This window comes from Polypterus senegalus, chromosome 1 (assembly GCF_016835505.1).
Source record: "Polypterus senegalus isolate Bchr_013 chromosome 1, ASM1683550v1, whole genome shotgun sequence".
Taxonomy (NCBI): Eukaryota; Metazoa; Chordata; class Cladistia; order Polypteriformes; family Polypteridae; genus Polypterus; species Polypterus senegalus.
The window spans coordinates 83469020-83488546 of NC_053154.1; the positions used below are offsets into that span (position 1 = coordinate 83469020).

The following is a 19527-nucleotide window of genomic DNA, read 5'->3' on the forward strand; positions in this document are numbered from 1 at the left end:
TCCTTTTCTTTTTACTTCTCCGCTGCAAAGCGCGGGTATTTTGCTATATATATATTTATATATATATATATATATATATATATATATATATATATATATATAGAGAGAGAGAGAGAGATATTGTCAGGGATGCCAGGGGCAACGACCCGGCCGGGACGCCGTGAGGGACCGGAAGAGGGTCAAGGCCCACTCTGGATCACGTGGGGGCCGCCTTCCTGGTTGCTCTGGGGGCCACGGGTTGAGGGTATGGAAACCCCACCCTGTAGGGGCCTGTGGTCACCGCCAGGAGGCGCCCCAATGCCTTGGGGACCTGTTACCTCAGCACTTCCGCCACACCAGGAAGTGCTGGGGGGAAGAATAAGGAGGATACCCGGACAGCTGCCGGGAGAACAGCCGGCACTTCCGCCACGCTAGGGCGTGAGTGTTGGAAGCACCTGGAGCTCATCCGGGTCATGTATAAAAGGGGCCATCTCCCTTCATTCGAGGCTGGAGTCGGGTGGAAGCAGGACGAGGCAGAAGAGAGAGTGGAGGCGGCCCGAAGAGAGGCATTTTCTGGCCAGGACTGTGTGTTTGGGGTTTGTGCACTTGACTTTTGTAAATAGTTATTATTGTAAATAAACGTGTGGTGGTGACAAACAACATGTCCGCCTGTCTGTGTCCGGGCCGCGTCCACAATATATATATATATATTATATATAGATATGACAACAACACTCATATCAATAACAAAACAATTACATTAACAATCATCTTGCATTATTTTTAAAATGTTTACTTTTCTTTTTCATAACTTCTTTAACACACTACTTCTCTGCTGCGAAGCGCGGGTATTCTGCTAGTAATAAATAAAATAAACAATAATAAACTGAAATAAAATCAACACTGTCATCTGCTGGAGCTTTCCAAAGTTCAAAAGTTACAAAGGCACACTTCTGCTTTTTCTTCAGGCAAAGTCGTAAATGAGCTCTTCATATGATAAAGCCTTTGCTAATTCAGAGTTGATGCTGACAATTGCCAGACCACTCATGCACTCTTGTGCCATAGATGAGCGCAAGTACGTTTTGATGAGTTTCATTTTAGAAAAACTTCGCTCAGCAGAGGAAACAGTTACAGGGAGCGTCATTGCTATGCGCAGAGCAATCCAGAGATTATGAAAAAGAAAAGGGAACATTTTAAAAATAACGTAACATGATTGTCAATATACAGTAATTGTTTTGTGAGTGTTGCTGTCATCAAGGATTTGATCATCATTATTTCTTGCAATCAGGTTCGTATTTGGAGGATGTGTTTATTTAATGTTAGCTAAGACCCGGCACTTAAAAGTTTCTTGCTACAGCAATTTTAACTCAGTTACAAAGTGATCCAAAGTCTCGTTTATACCTTGTGTCGTCTCAGTAAACTTGTATGTCGCGAATACTGTCATTCGTCGTAGGCATGACAAACGGCAGCGGGAGTGTGTCTATAAACTTATAGTAAACGTACGGTTCACGCCGTGCTTTGTTTCCGCAGTAGCTGCACTTATGAATATGCATTGGCCTCGCTCACTAAGTGCAAGGGAAAAAAATAAAATGTAGTCTATAAGTTATTAAAAGTAAAACATTAACGTTTTGTTGAGTTTCTTGCTACAGCAATTTTAACTCTGTTACAAAGTGATCCAAAGTCTCGTTTATACCTCGTGTCTTCTCAGTAAACTTGCATCTCGTGAATACCGTCATTCGCCGTAGGCATGACAAACGGCAGCGGGAGTGTGTCTATGAACTTAATATAAACTTACGGTTCACGGCGTGCTTTGTTTCCGCAGTAGCTGTACTTATGAGTATGCTTGTATTTATGAATACGCTTGTATGCATCACTTGCTTCATAATCTTTTTCTGCCTTCTCAATTGTGAAATGGCGTTTTTTGTTCAGCGCTGTTTGGAGGTCTTCCTTGTTCTCTACGTACTTACTGTACGTAGGCGGCGTGATGATGTCACACGAAACTCCGCCCCCCACGGCCATCCAGCTAAACTCCATTACATTATATGGAGAAAAATTAGCTTCCAGTTATGACCATTACGCGTAGAATTTCAAAATGAAACCTGCCCAACTTTTGTAAGTAAGCTGAAAGGAATGAGCCTGCCAAATTTCAGCCTTCTACCCACACGGGAACTTGGAGAATTAGTGATGAGTGAGTGAGTCAGTCAGTCAGTCAGTCAGTCAGTGAGGGCTTTGCCTTTTATTAGTATAGATATACACACAAGATACCTATACAATATATATGTATATTTGAAAATGGAACCCAAACTGGCTTGTGGTGGTACAGTAACTTATATAAAAAGCAGATCCCAACTCAAAGCGATTAAGAGAAATGTGATGATCAATGCTGGTTGTAGAATACCTGTTGGTAAATGTGGTTCAAATTTCTTAACATAAAAGTTTTCAAAGAAGCACCTGATGGAATTTTAAAATCTCTGCTGAGGTCTCAAGCTAAAATTGTTGGTGGCATGTGACTTTGATGGGTAGCGTTCTGCTGATATATTATTGTATCAGAGAAATATTGAATAATTATGATATGTAGATAATGCAGCTGTAAAGTCATTTTAGTATAATAAAAAAATTGTGAGTACATATTTTCTCACTGTATAAATGATGTGTCTCTGATTAAGTGCTAGTGAACTGGTTTCCAATTTTGTTCACTTTTATAGAAGTTAAATTGCTTCCATTTTATATTTTATTGTTATTAACATTGTGTAAATGAATGCACTATGATTTCAAGAAGCAGGAAAAGTAGGCTAATGTGACTAAGGTTTGTTCAAGCTCTGAAAAATGGCAGAAGCCACATCTACAGGCAGCATATCAAGCATAAGCTGTTGCAATGCTCTGAGGAGCTCTGCAGGTGTTTCACTGTTTTACTGTTTTGCTTTTACAGCCAACGGTCGAACAAATAAATGATGAAAATACACAAAATATGAAAGTTGAAGACACCTATCTCAAAAGAAATTTGAAACAGTACACTAATCAATAATTGAATTTGTACGGGAAGTGTTTCTGCTTCAGAAAATAATTCTGTAATGCTTTTTTGCAATTTTAAAACTTTGCACTGTGCACTGTATTAAGATTACTTTAAAAAAAAGTTTAACATTTCCAACAAATCTTCATGAAGAATAAGTGTAGCAAATTTAAAAAAAATTGGTCCACTGCAAGAGAAAGATACAAGGATAGCCAGACATAATGATTACAGCAGGTACTTTTCAGATTATATGCAATCACACCTAAAAAGGTTTGGTAAGAACAGTCTATTCTTCCCAACATAGATTGTTACTTACAATTCACAATTTACTTTTAATCCTATGTATTCATATGATTTGTAATAAATGTTTCCCTCTTACTTCCAACAGATATCTCAAACATCCATATTTTGTAACACAGACTTGATATTTTTTTAAAGAATTAATTTAAAGTAACAGCTGTCATCCACTTTACTCTCATCATTATTTTAAACACTGTTACCATCTATCTTAGTCTCTTCTTAGCCTTTCTCATAAGATGAAAATACTTACGCTCTCCTTTTCTGCTGCTATTCATTGATAATAACGTTTTACAGGCCTCTGGCCTTGCTCTATTACCATGCTTACTATGTGCTTTTATCTTTAAACATTCTTATACAATTACAGATCTTAAGAAAGACTTGCTCCTACACACATAATGTGCCAGTGGTAGAACCTAGGCATGTAGATTTTGAGGGTTAAAGCAATACACGGCTAGCAAATAATATCACATTTCATTTAAAACCATGTAGCTGATGTGCTGATTTCAGTCTCCCATTTTTTTTTCATTCTGTCATCTTTAAATTGCAATTCCCTCAGTGCAGAACATTTGAGTTCTGAAATTCAGCCTACCATAGGCCTTGAATTTTAATTTACTCCTGGACATTAATAGGTAAACGGTCATTACACACTTTGTAGTTACAGCACTTAGTATTTTTCCCTAAATACTTTATAATAATTAGTCAATGATTCTTCATTTTAAGCTAGCAGGCTGTTTTTTAAAAGGCTTCTGAGTTATTATAGAAAAAGCTGAATTTTTGGAACAATAGGAAATTTGTGGCAGTGAAAATGTACAGGTGGTAAGAACTGGCTTGGGCCCTTTCTTTTTGTATCTTAATTTTCCTTGGCTTCTCCTATATGTCTGTTGCTATGGAATCTTAAATATTAGTAGTCACACAAGTGCAGGGGTAGAGAAAATGTGATGTTTCAATATTATACACTTTGTGCCCTTTCAACAGCCAACATTCCTAATGCACCCTTTGCCCTAGTGCTTCTATTATTTAGTCCTTTAACTGTTGTTCTGGTTTTTCCTGTTTTCAGATTCTGTTCTTGACTTGTGTATTTTTAAAATTTAAAATTTAATTTTCTGTATATTGCTGTTTGAGTGGTTTTGAACTATTTTTTGAACCACAGACTCCCTAATAAACAAAGATTGTTTAATTTTTTTCTCATGATCTGCACAATACCCAAAATTTGTACTGCCAGTAGCATTTTATGAGTTGGTAGGCCAAGCTATAGCCCAGCAAATTGACTTTTCCTCTGGACTGAACAACAATAAGATTTAAAATTATGTATTTAAAACTGTGTATTCCCTGGCACACTAACATTAAATATTTTCAGTAAATCAAATTATTCAGCAGACGTATGTCAAGAAACATTACTGGTGCCTCATTTATACTTTGAAAAACATTCCCCTGATAAGTGGCATTGAGACTTTGCTAACAACTATTTACACACTTTTCTACAGGTCATCTGTTAAGAAAGCAAAATCTGAAGAACTTGTCAAGGCTGCAGAAGTAGATATGATTGTGCTCAAACCACTAAATAAGGTACAAAATACTGATTAAGGAAAAATTAGAAACCGCAATGTAAAGACATTTTCATATATGGTTATATTTACTAAACAACAGGATCACTTCATAGAGGTCATTTTTACTTTTGGACATTTGTGGCACATTTCAGGCCCCAGTTGTTGACTGGGAAAAATGATTTAGTCTAATGAACAATACATATAAAAACAAAATCTAGAAATTATTTACATGCCAGGTATTATTCGAAATCTTCATGAGAATTAAACTCTTAATAAATTCTAGTTAGAGTCTTAATGTTGATATAGTTTATAATTTATGGATGTCAAAAATGGTCAGAAGAGAAACTGAATATTCAGTGTATTTTGGTGTAGAAAAAAATGTATAAGAATCTTTGTTATATCATTTCAGTTCATTTTTTAATACTTAGCACTAAATATGCAATACAGTAAATAATCATATGTGTGATGGTTTTGGTGCTAAATGTATTTGCTAATACTAGTCCTCTAAAGTTGCTGGTTTTTAGAACTTGACGCTCACATGAAAAAAAATTTGCATGCACCAGGCCACCTATTAGATGGATAATTGAATGTGACTGATCTTTTTATCCTTAGCCATGTCAGAAATTTTTCTTTATTTTAATAATTCTGGTGTGTACTTGACGTTGGTTTCTGTTTTGTTACAATATTTATTTTTAATTTATTGAACTTCTGTAAAAAGTTAAAATCCTCTCTTGGGATAAATACAGTGCTATATATCTGTCTAAAAGCATTACATTATCAAATATAAATTATTAAAATAAACCACAGCTTCAAAGTAACCAGTCAGACCATCAAACACACACTCATGAAAAACAGCCTTAAACATTCTACTCTATGAATTATGCAGTCAGCAGGCAGATTTTGAACCAGAAATTACACGATTTTTAGTTGTCCACACACATTGTGTTATGATTGTCATATTACCAAATAGTTTAAACAGAGATTTTACATATATTTTTTTCCCATTTATTTCCTGATTAATGTAGTATTTTTATAGACTTTTACAATGTTCACATTGTCTCTTTCTGTTTATTTCTGTATTCTGTAGCCATTTTATGTATTTTAGGACCGTCCATGACTCATTTCCATTACAATAACAATGCGGCACAGCACAGCTCATCACTTGCTCAATTCTCATATGCATCTCATTATTATGTCAAATCCAAGTGCCTACTTATTGTGGCAGATCAGAGCCTTCATTGTCCGGGTTTGTGGGCAAAACAGAGCAATATTGTGAAGCATAACCTTCTCTCAGTTAAGACCTTTTTGCAATAGCTTTGTTTACTTTGATTTTTTTAATGTGTTGGTTTGGTCTCCTGTGTCGACTCATCTTTTTATTTCAGACCTATTACGCTTCTCTAAACTTTGCTTTTGGCTCTATATTCTTGTCACCCTGTAATCTAAGTGCACCCATTAGCCGGTAGCAGAACATGTGGGGGCTGGGATAGGGCAAACTTAAAATCACACATACTGAAGCTTGTCATTGCAGGTTAGAAACTGTTCCATCTGCAGAGCAAGCGGAGTTTCCTTCTATTGCTCATAGAGATGAGACAGCTTCTTTGCAAAGCTAAAGGTGTCCACTTTCCAATAGATGGGGAGCAGTTAGCCACAACACAATTGACTGAATTCTAAGATTGAGACACACTGCTTTAAAATAAATACACTAATTATTGACAGTATACACATGTACTCACCTTTTTAAGTTCATCTAAGAGTTAAACTTCTCTTTTAAATAGGTTAATTAAACAGAAGAAATTACAGGAAATTCTCATTTCCACTAATGTTTGCAAAACTCAAATTTGTGCTTCATTCGTAATTCCCTTTACTCCTTGCCCGACAACAGCAAGACTGCATTCACTCAGAAATTAAAAAAATGTAGGAGAATTACATTGTGTGTGCTACATGCAAACCAATGTATGGTAAAGAAGGTGTTTTGTCAAAGAACTTGTTCACTTTTTGGGCAAATAACTAACAAACTGTCATAGTTTAGTGTGGTGTGTATATATGACTATAACATCACTTTTTTTTCTTTTTTTGGGGGGTTTTACCTTCTTATTTTGTTTAATTAACATGGGGTTAATGGCTTATACTTAGTCAAATTACCTTTTCATAATTTTCATGCATATTGTGATGTGATGGCTACCAAGTATAGTTTTAAGCTATGACACTGCAGACTCCCTCTCTTTCTCTCTCTCTCTCTCTCTCTCTCTCTCTCTCTCTCTCTCTCTCTCTCTCTCTCTCTCTCTCTATATATATATATATATATATAGTGTGGCAGTAGGGGGCGCTAGTGCTCCCTTGAACCCTGAGGTAGAATTCCAGACACCAGGTAAAAGTCCAATACTTTTTATTGTGTTCTTCAGTGCACCAAGCACCCTCCACACTACTCATACAATTACACTATGTAATTCACACTCCCAATAACCACAATACTCTCCAACAATACTATAAACTACTCCTCCTCGCCCAGACATTTTGCTCCTCTTCCACCCAGCACAGCTCAGTGTCTGGACTGAGGCACCGTCCTTTTATAGCCCCTGACCCGGAGGTGTTCCTGTCCCAGCAGTCCACAGTTCCTTATTCCTTCCGGATCAGGGCAATCAGTCTTTTATTTCACCCCGGGAGCACGCCATTCCTTCCCGTCACATGACCGTGACGTACTCCCGGGTCATAAGGCACAACAGAGCCCATAAGTCCCCCCACAGCGACTCCTGGTGGTCCCCAAGGTATCCAGCAGGGCTGTGTATAAACACTACAGAGTCCATAAGGCCCTGCTGGACCTCGGGGCAAGATCCTGCTGTCGGGAGAGCTCCTCCTGGCGGCCTGGGGGTGCAGACTGGCCTGGGAAGCCAGCAGTCCTCCACAGTATATATATATATATATATATATTGTGATGGACGGCCAGCATTTCAATCTGGCCGGGACGTCCCTCAACAGATAAAAGCAGCCTTTTCAGGGCATTGCACACCCTTAGATGGCAGCTCCCTTGGCCGGAAATGGTTCCCCGGATTCCCTCAGGGCATCATGGGACATGGAGTCCGTTTCGTCAGCCCTGTTGGATGCCATGGGTGCCGCCAGGGGGAGCTCACCAAGAACCTGGGAACTATTATTGGTACAACAACCCGGAAGTACTTCGGAGTCATGAGGATGGAAGCCCGCAGTACTGTGATACTTAAGGAAGGAGGATGTGGCGTTTGACCCGGAGAAAAAATACTTCAGGGTCATGGACTATACAAAGGACTGTGGGAAACCCAGCAGATCGAGCCGGAGTTGGGTGGTAGAGGACGGAGCTGCTGGGAGTGGAGGATTGTGTTAGTGATTATTGTTATTGTATTTATTGAAGAATTGTGGATTGTGCAGTGCTTTGTGCACTATTATTGAAGACAATTATTAAAGAATCGTCTTGGTGTTTTACAAGTGTGTCTGGAACGTCTGTCTGGTTGGTTCAACTGGGCAACAGCGACCCCCTAACGTCCACTATATAAATATATATATATATATATATATATATATATATATATATATATACACAGTGATCCCTCACTATATCGCGCTTCGACTTTCGCGGCTTCACTCCATCATGGATTTTAAATGTAAGCATATCTAAATATATATCATGGATTTTTCGCTGGTTCGCAGATTTCTGCGGACAATGGGTCTTTTAATTTAAAGTACATGCTTCTTCCGTTTGTTTGCCCAGTTGATTTCATAAAAGGGACGCTATTGGCAGATGGCTTAGAAGCTACCCAATCAGAGCATGTATTACATATTAACTAAAACTCCTCAATGATATACATGTGCTTCCTGAGCGGATTGTTTGCTTTTCTCTGTCTTTCTCTGACATTCTCTGCGCCTGACAGAGGGGGTGTGAGCAGAGGGGTGTTTGCACAGAGGCTGTTTGTTTAGAAGATACGGAGGCTACTCTAAAAAATGCTGAAAGACTACCTTCACATTGCTCCCTTCTTTGCGGCTGCTTTATCGCGGTGCTCATACTTAAAAGCCCAACAGCACGTATTGATTTTTTGATTGTTTGTTTTTATCACGCTCTCTCTATCTCTCTGACATTCTCTGCTCCTGACAGCGCTCGTTTGAAGAGAAGATATGTTTGCATTCTTTTAATTGTGAGAAAGAACTGTCATCTCTGTCTTGTCATGGAGCACAGTTTAAACTTTTGACTAAAGGGTGTTATTTCATGTCTAGAGGGCTCTAATAATGTTAACAGTGTGGGAGAGTTTATAAGGGCTTAAAATATATCAAAATAACTACACAAACATATGGTTTCTACTTCGCGGATTTTTACCTATCGCGGGGGTTCTGGAACGCAACCCCCGCGATCGAGGAGGGATTACTGTATATATATATATATATATATACAGTCATGTGAAAACATTAGGACACCCTTTGAAAGCATGTGGTTTTTGTAACATTTTTAATAAATGGTTATTTCATCTCCGTTTCAACAATACAGAGAGATTAAAGTAATCCAACTAAACAAAGAAAACTGAAGAAAAGTCTTTTCAAGATCTTCTGTAAATGTCATTCTACAAAAATGCCTATTCTAACTGAGGAAAAAGATAGGACACCCTTGCCCCTAATAGCGAGTGTTACCTCCTTTGGCTGAAATAACTGCAGTGAGACGGTTCTTGTAGCCATCTACCAGTCTTCGACATCGGTCTGAGGAAATTTTACCCCACTCCTCAATGCAGAACTTTTTCAGCTGTGAGATGTTTGAGGGTTTCTTGCACGTACAGCCCTTTTCAAGTCACCCCACAGCATCTCAATGGGATTCAAATCTGGACTTTGACTTGGCCATTCCAGGACTCTCCATTTCTTCTTTTCAGCCAATCTTTGGTTGATTTACTAGTATGTTTTGGGTCATTGTCATGTTGCATGGTCCAGTTCCGCTTCAGCTTTAATTTTCTAACTGATGGTCTCACATGTTCTTCAAGCACCTTCTGATACACAGTAGAATTCATCGTGGATTCTATGATGGTGAGCTGACCAGGTCCTGCTGCAGCAAAGCAGCCCCAAACCATGACACTTCCACCTCCATGCTTCACAGTTGGTATGAGGTTCTTTTCTTGGAATGCTGTGTTTGGTTTACGCCAAACATGTCCTCTGCTGTTGTGTCCAAATAATTCAATTTTGGACTCATCTGTCCAAAGAACATTATTCCAGAAGTCCTGGTCTTTGTCAACTTTATCTCTGGCAAATGTCAGTCTGGCCTCGATGTTTCTCTTGGAAAGCAAAGGTTTCCTCCTTGCACACCTCCCATGCAAGTTAAACTTGTACAGTCTCTTTCTGATTGTAGAGGCATGTACTTCTACATCAACAGTAGCCAGAGCCTGCTGTAGTTCTCGAGATGACACTTTAGGGTTTTGGAGACCTCTTTTAGCATCTTGCGGTCTGCTCTTGGGGTGAACTTGCTGGGGCGACCAGTCCTGGGCATGTTGGCAGTTGTTTTGAAAGCCCTCCACTTGTAGACTATCTTCCGGACAGTGGAATGGCTGATTTCAAAATCTTTTGAGATCTTTTAAATCCCTTCCCAGACTCATAGGCTGCTACAATCTTTTTCTGAAGTCCTCTGACAGCTCTTTTGTTCTCACCATGGTGCTCACTCTCACTTCAACAGTCAGGAGCACACCAAACTAAATGTCTGAGGTTTAAATAGGGCAAGCCTCATTCAACATGCAGAGTAACGATCTACTAATTATGTGCACCTGGTGTGATATACCTGTGTGAGATCTGAGCCAATTTAAGAGGGAATACATGTGAGGGTGTCCTATCTTTTCCTCAGTTAGAATAGGCATTTTTGTAGAATGACATTTACAGAAGATCTTGAAAAGACTTTTCTTCAGTTTTCTTTGTTTAGTTGGATTACTTTAATCTCTCTGTATTGTTGAAACGGAGATGAAATAACCATTTATTAAAAATGTTACAAAAACCACATGCTTTCAAAGGGTGTCCTAACGTTTTCACATGACTGTATATATATATATATATATATATATATATATATATATATATATATATATATATATATACAGTATATATATATATATATATATATATACTGTATATATATATATATCTATAGTGTGTGGTGCTGCCTTGCAGTAAAGATCAGGCTTTGTGCCCTGAGTGTTTCCTTTGTGGAGTTTGTATATTCTACACATTTTTGTGGGTATTTGGCCCACACACCATAAATATGCAAGTTAAGTGAATTAGTGTTGGTAAATAGGCCCTAATGCGTATTTATGTGTGTGTGTTTTTCTTCACCCTGCATTGTACTGTTTCCCTGTCCATGTATTGTTTCTGCCTTGCACATAGTGATTGCTGGGATAGGCTCCAGCTAACCAGTGACCCAGCTCTGGATATGCAGGTTAGTCTTTTCAGATGGCAGCACCCCTTACAAAATAATTGCTCCCACGGCCCTGGCCACTCATGTCTTGCTCTTCCACCACAAAAACAGTTGTTGAACAATACAGACTTTAGCATCAAATTGACATTGACTTGGATCCATTACAGTGGTGAAAGCTACAAGAGGTCAAACAAACAGTCCTGACTAAAAAAGCTACAAAATGTTTAGAATTCCAGGCTCTAGTAATGTCACTTGTGAACGTTTATTTCCTGCAACTTAATAAAAAAGAGCATTCACTGAACTGACCTGTTTAAATAAACTGGCGAGATTAAGCAACAGGCTGAATAAACAGAGAGAAAATCAATTATGTGTTATTTTTTCATCATCATGCAATTTTAAAGACAGCACTATTGACAGGGCCAATCAAAGTGCTAGACTAATTTGCATTATGATGAGGTTCAAAATAAAAAAAAAAAACTTGAAAAAATGAGCTGTTGACTGATTAGTGTTTCACTGTTAATTTGGTTTGTTTCTGTCACTATCACTAAACTAACTGTAATAATACAATTAATACAACTTTGGTAATAGAGTTATTTTTGCTTTATAGACAAAAAATATATAAATATAAAATATATTAAATTTAATTGAAACTGCATAAAATGTCAATTAAAAGGCAAGTAATTCTGATTAAAAACTTTAATTGTGATTAAGTTACAAGTCTTTAAAGTCTTTCTTATGATACTGGAAAAATGATAATGGATCACTAGGACTAACTGGGAAGTGTTTGCTATGTTGTTCATTTTGGAAATTTGGGGCAAATCAAACAACATTACAGTATATAAATACAGTATTATCAAAGTGTAAATGACAACTTTCTAGCATTTGCTCAGGCCATTGCTAGTACACATCCACTGATTCTGTCCATTGCTAAACAAGTTCTGTCGATTTTAAAGATGCAATTTAAATTTTTAAATTGACTACAATGTTGCAATGTATGCCTGACTGACTTAGGACTTATTGATTATAATGTAATTAACAGAACTAATAAAAACAAAAATAAATTAAAAGAATAGATTATTTACTGATATTACTAAAGTAGAAGAAGGAATTTCTTACAGGAATTTGAAATTGGAACAACAATGTTATCCTCATGACACTGAAGAGGTTAAGGAAAATTGATAGAAGGTTATAATCAATATAATGTTAAATACCTACACACAGTTAATTAAGTGTGTATGGATTATGAAGGCAAACATTTCAAACACAGTTGTATAATTATGAGTATTTCAGTATGTTCAGCAATACAGGAGCACTCTATCATTTCCACTTAATTTACGGCACCACTATTAAGAGAGCAATACCCATCTGCTCTTGTGTGAAGAAGTGCTGCCTGGTTTCCTAGCTTCTGTTATAGTCCTAAACTCTTAGAGTATGTCATTTTCTATTTAACTGAAAGAAATCAGCTGGCTCAGCATTACTGAACATTTTAAAGAACTGCATTAGTTCCTCATGTGGTTTGCTTTGTTCAATACTAAACACATTTAATTCTCTGTTAGAGAGTTAGCATGTCATACTAAAATATCCCAGAATGCACTTGCTTAGCAGAGACTACACACAAGCAGAATCGGATGGCACAAAGTGCAGTAAATTATATCATAATTTAAAATTGTCTCACTGGTCATCACAGGCTATGTAGGAGCCATCGGAACGCTGGCCACAATTGCCATATTTGTCACCCTGTTTGTTGAAAGAACTGAAGCAAATGTCATCAGCACGAGTGCCATCTACAAAAAAACATAAGTAAACAGAATCAGATTTCCATTCTTTTAATGCAAAAATACTTTTTTAAAAAGTATAAGGGGTACAGTTGTTAGTACTGCTGCCTCACTGCTCTATTTGAATTTTGAAATAGCCCATTTTTCTGTGGGGTATTCATGTTATTTTTGTGTCTATAAAGATTATTATACAAGCATTTGTGTTTTCTTCCGATATCCTAAAGACCTGCTGGTTAGGCTAGTTGTAACTCTAGACTGGCCCCATTGATATGGGTTTGTACTTAAGCGTACTTTGCAATTAACTGACATACCATCAAGGGATGGTTTCAGCCTTATACCAGGTACTACTGGGACAGGCACTGGCTTTCTGTGATGCTCATTTGGAGCTTGTGGATTGAAAAAATTAAACTTACTAGGTCCCCAGAGAGCCTGGCACTGCATTTCACTTGTAATGCAGATTCCATTGTAGCAGAAAGCTTCTCCCTGCTGACAAGTGTTTCCATTCTGAATGAAGACATTAGCAGGGCATAAGGGAGATGATCCATTGCAGTGTTCTGGTAGATCACATTCACCAAAGGGCTCCCTGCATACTGAGCCAGCAGAGCGAAACTGTGGGGATAAAGTGAGCAAAATAGAATATAAAAAAGAAAAAAAAAAGAGACATAAAAAGTTCAAGATGAGACAAAAGGAGAGAGACACTAAGACCAATGATAGGGGACAAGAACAAATGATTTATATTGAATTAGTAAATCACTGCCTCTAAAAACATGATAAAACTTTATCCATGGGTTTTGTTCTCTTATTCAGAGTAAAAAAAAATTAACAGATGCACTTATTGTCTCAAATATTAAAAACTTAAGACAATAGATAAAATGTTCATGTTATTTACTACAGAATTAGATCTTTGCTGATTAACAATTAATAAACTAGCTTACTTAAAAACAGACTACAGGCCCTATATACCATCTCTAAGGCTGAATCCTATCCTGGACAAGAATAACTAGTTCTTCACATTGCACTTGCCAACTGTCATATATTCAAACAGGATACATTTACTGTTGTCACTCAATCTGAACTTTTCATTTTTGGAATATGGGAACAAACCAGAGTACGTGCCGAAAACCCCATGCATTCACTGGCCTGGAATTCCAAACCTAGAGTTTAGGAGCAATGAGGCTGCAGTACTTGCCGTTATGCCCCTTCTCCTTTTGTATTTAAATAACAAAATATTAAATCTACAAACTAAAAATCTAATTATTAAAGTATATATTGCTGCTCATAATGTCAAAAAGTGCATTTTCATATAAGTCAATGGCATATAAAAAGATAATTATTTTGATTTATTAATTTATTTTATAGAAGGATCCCTATGTTGAACTTATAGAAGGATACATTATAAAACAGGAAACTGTAAGCCGGTTTTGGCAGTAACCAAGTTGCTTGAGAACACAAGAAAAATGAACATACTACATCAACTTGAAACATTGACTGTTACCTTTGTGAAAATGACAAAGTTAAAAGACCACAATCACAGGCTTGACTACAATACCTGTCTCTGGTGTGTATGCATCCGGTAACGGATGTGCTAATAAAAGATTTGAGAGAATCATTTAAATTGTAAGTTATTCATTTGCATAACACAGAAGCCAAAACTTCATAGCATCAGGAAATCTGACTATATCTGATCTTAAATCCTGGTATATATTCATTAAGTGTTTATATCTAAACCACTATGCAATCTATTATTTTAGTTCCAGCTGCCCATTAAATTATAGGGTCATAGCGTTCAAATGGTAAATTAGATGTCTGTTCTGTTTCTTTCCAGGATCATAGTATACAGTAAATATTATATATATAATATATATATACTGTATATATTATAGGCCTATCTCTAATTAGGAAACATAATGTTAATTTTCACTCGTATGCAGATGACACCCAGTTATACCTTTCATTTAAATCAAATTAAGTTTCTCCAATGTTGTCTTTAATTAGTTGTGTTAGTGAATTAAAGGAATGGATGGATGAGAACTACTTGTCTTTAAATACAGATAAAACAGAGATGTTAATTGTTGGAGGGAATGACGCTGATCACAGCAATATTTTGTCATCATTTAACTCAGTTGGAATCCCAATTAATTTTACTGAATCAGCCCGCAATCTAGGAGTTATCTTTGATTCTAGCATGTCATTTAAAGCACATATTACAAAGTTGTCCAAAACATGTTTCTTCCATCTTAAAAATGTTAGGACATTAAGGCGCTTTCTAAATAAACAGGATTCTGAGAAATTAATTCATGCATTTATCTCTAGTAGGATTGACTACTACAATGTGGTGTTCACTGGCTGTTTAAACTGCTCTTTATACAGCCTCCAGTTAATCCAAAATGCGGCTGCAAGAATTATTACAAGAACAAGAAAATATGAACACGTAACTACAGTTCTTAAATCCTTACACTGGTTCCAGGTTAAGTTTAGGGCAGATTTCAAAATCCTCCTTTTAACATATAAAGCATTAAATGGCCAAGGTCTGGCTTATTTGTCTAAACTTATAATGACTTACAAACCTGAGCGCACATTAAGATCTCAAGATGCCGGTCTGCTTACGATTCCAAGGATTAATAAAATAACAGTGGGAGGTCGAGCTTTTAGTTACAGGGCCCCTAAATTGTGGAATGGTCTTCCTGCTTCTATAAGAGATGCCCTTCGGTCTCAGCCTTTAAATCTCACTCACTACTTCAGTTTAGCATATTCTGACTAGAGCTGCTGATTAACTGTACATACTGCATCTCTGTTGTTAGTCATTAGCACTAAAACATAAGTAACATGATTGTTATAATTTGTTACTAACCCTCACCTATTCTGTTTCTGTTCTCGGTACTCAAATGTGGCAATTGGTGCCACGGCCCACCAGCCAAGTTGTTTGCCTGCCTATGGTAAAGTCATCCCTGATGGAGGATCACAGGAATCATGGGAAAAAGGGGTCTTTTCATCGGATTGGCTGGCCGAGCAACGTTTCAGCCGTGGAGTGGCCAAATGGGGAGGCAGCTTGATGGCTGAGGTCTCCAGGACTCTAAAAATATCCAAATCTTATTATGTGATATCACCTACTGTTAAATTCTGCTCCGTGCTTCTATAATTTTTATTATTATGCTGTATTAAGGATTTGTTCTGTTCTGCGTATTGTATTGTATTGACCCCCTTCTTTTGACACCCACTGCACACCCAACCTACCTGGAAAGGGGTCTCTCTTTGAACTGCCTTTCCCAAGGTTTCTTCCATTTTTCCCTACAAGGTTTTTTTTGGGAGTTTTTCCTTGTGTTCTCAGAGAGTCAAGGCTGGGGGGCTGTCAAGAGGCAGGGCCTGTTAAAACCCATTGCGGCACTTCCTGTGTGATTTTGAGCTATACAAAAATAAACTGTATTGTATTGTATTATATATAAAGCAAGTTTTCGGCTGAAGTGTAAACAATTTCCCAAAGGACTGACTTTGTTACTAAAGTTAATTACAAAATGAACCTTTTGTAATTACTACATATTTATTAATGGCTCCTAAATCGTGTGCAGCCGAGAAGAAAATATAGCACAATAGCTGTCACTCCGGTTGTCACAGAGTAGAAACATTTAGACTTCATCAGGCTTCATCATAAAAGAACATGATCTCCCCATGGAAAATACAGTACAGAGTGCACGTGACATACAAAACCTATTGATGCTGACAAATCCACGCAGTCTGCACTTCACATCAGATAACACATGTACATCTGTTTTGAAATTTGTAGCAAATGGGCACAGTCTAGGATATAACTTTATTTGTTACAATCAACAAACATGAAGGCAACAAACACATATGTTTCATGTTGTCCTCTTCTCACTGACATTTCCAATTAATGTTTTGCTTGAACATGACATCTACTTGATGGACTAGAACTTCAAACAGCATTACGGTTAAATTATTTGGCCTCCAGCCCTTAAATATAAGTGAATGTTTTAACAATTCTAATACATTAATAATAATTCTAATGTATATAATAAAAGCAGGAAGAAAGCATTGTACATCTGATTATTTGTAACAAAACATCTCAATTATTTTTATAGAGAAATACCAGAACAGTGACCTAAAAGAGAGGCACTAACCTTGCAGTTTTCACAGCAGACCCCATCGGAAGAACACTCTGCGCCAAATGCTAGTTTGCAGGTGCTGGCATTGCAGCAGGGGTCCTTGCACTCCTGTACACAAAGTAAAATGTACTGAAATATTTTTGGAAAGTCAAATGAAGTTAACCATACAGTATTTTTAACGTTCTGCATCCTGTATGTACAATTTTTTTTCTCTTTGGACTAATACATTTTAGGAACAGCCCGTTAAAATGAACAATCCTACTTTTATTCCAGTGCAGAGACAACATCACATAATCCAAATTTTTTCAGAACACCAGGCCACAGGATGTAGTTGTCCAAAAATTAACTAGTTCCCTTATCCAGTTGATGATTGCAGATAGATTGTTCCTATTCCAATAGTACTGGGCATAAGTTAGGAACCAACCCTGGATAGGGCAGCAGAACACTGCTACAGGGACTATCCATGCACCTGCACTAACTTAGTCCTGTTAATCTAACATACACATCTTTGAGATGTGTGAGGAACACTGTAATACCCATGCAGACATGGGGAAAGAATGCAATTTACAGGATGGCCCACATTTAGGCATATGATTGAAAAGATAATATTGTCAGGAAACTACCATTAGTTACAGCATTATTAAAAAAATACATGAAATTGTGAAATAAGAGGGTTTTTGGTGGGGTGTTAAAAGAGACAAGACTACAGTTACGTGGCATTGTGATAAATGGCACTCAAAGTATGAATTTGATATTATGTGCTAATTGGACTTGTACAATATTCATACTAAGAAATGGTAACTACAGTATATAATTTATGAATATCAGATTCTAAGATTTAATTATGTTTTGCTGGTTACAAGGGTACAGGTATGTCACACTGTGATAACTGGCACTCAAAGTATAAATCTGACTAAACATGTAATTTGATGAGAGTTGTAGTGGAAGTCAACAGTCAAATACATTCTATTTGTTAACGTAAGTACAGAACTTTTATATTCTGACAGGTATATTTAGTGGTCTCAAACGCTTATGTGAGACTACTGCATCGGGTTAGATATCCATCTGTTACCTGTAAAACACCTGAATTTCTGAGGATTTTTTTCCATTACATACAGTAAGACAGACACTGTGTTCCATAAAATTCCATCACACTGTACACTCGATCTCTCTCCAATACCTGATTCAGAGAGCTACTGCATATGAGAAGAGAGCCCAGACCAGTGTAGTTCTTTACATACAGTATGATCTAACAGGATTCTGTTTTGAAATAACTGATAAAAGTCCAAAAAGCAATAACTGATATACTAACTGATCTCACAGAAAACAATTCCAAAAAAGCTTTCAAGAGTAGAGGCATGTGTGCTGCTTCATAACAAAGCCAATTAAAAGTAGACTTGGGTAACATGTAGCAATTTTTAGATTAAAAATCTCTTTAATACCAGTCTCATTAATTTCATAAATTACCTTCATAACAACTATATTGTCTAAATGACATTAGCCAACAGTGCAAATCAGAGTACATCATAAAAATTAGCTCTAGATGGTGCAAACTGATTTATGCTAACACTGATGTAACCTAGAATCTATTTAAATATACTTTTGTATTTTTAAGGAATATAAAGGCATTTTCACCTGAAAGAGAAAACAAAATAATCCTTTTGAGAAATATCCCGTTTACTCAATTTTGTTAGTTATGATGAGAACAACAAAGCCACTCATTTTATAATATAAAATATTCTGAAGAAAATAATGTAGAATTACTGGCAAAATGTAAAGAATGCAAAGAGATTTTTTTTAACTACTGCATGCTCTTCTTAGCTTTAGTTGCTTTCCACTTAAACATTCATCAATTATTGCTGTAAAAATCTTTGAAGGTTGGAAGGAGACGAGACATGATTTTCTCATAGAGACACTTTCATGTCCCGCGAGACAAGTCTTTTTGCCAAGAGATTTAACCACACCCGGGGCCGGAAATAAAACAAAGAGTAAATGACAAAGTAGAACGTCATAAAGATTTCAAAAACGTTGGCGTGGTATACATGTGTAGCGGGTTAGAGATAATGGAAGTACGAAAATATAAAAGTCTCAAAAAAAGGATAGTAAAAATCGCATTAGCACAAACAAACGGAAATTATTACTCAGTGAAATAACGTAACAGCGAAAAGAGATCGAATATATTGTTTGGATTTAAACTTTAAGTCAGAGAATTGTAGATCGTCGTAATTCGTGTTGCCATCAGGGAAAAAAAGTAGTGTTTCCTCCCAATGAAGATGCGTATCTGCAAGAATTAAAATATTTGTGGTTTGGTGAAAGTGAAATCCTGCGAGAGAAATAATTTCTCATTTGTGTGAATGCTATTGTCAGATACATTTCTTATAGAGAGAAAGAAACG

General features: G+C 36.9%; 1 protein-coding gene across 5 annotated transcripts in view; it reads right to left on the reverse strand.

Annotated features, from left to right (window-relative positions):
* Positions 1-19527, reverse strand: part of adam15 (ADAM metallopeptidase domain 15) — a 110842-nt gene that overhangs the window by 42839 nt on the left and 48476 nt on the right. For all 5 annotated transcript variants that reach the window (XM_039752453.1, XM_039752458.1, XM_039752438.1 and 2 more), the window contains 3 exons: positions 17148-17240; positions 13425-13620; positions 12912-13020 (listed from right to left, as the gene is read on the reverse strand). In XM_039752453.1, the coding sequence (XP_039608387.1) occupies positions 12912-13020; positions 13425-13620; positions 17148-17240 (398 nt within the window). The remainder of the gene's footprint in view (positions 1-12911; positions 13021-13424; positions 13621-17147; positions 17241-19527) is intronic.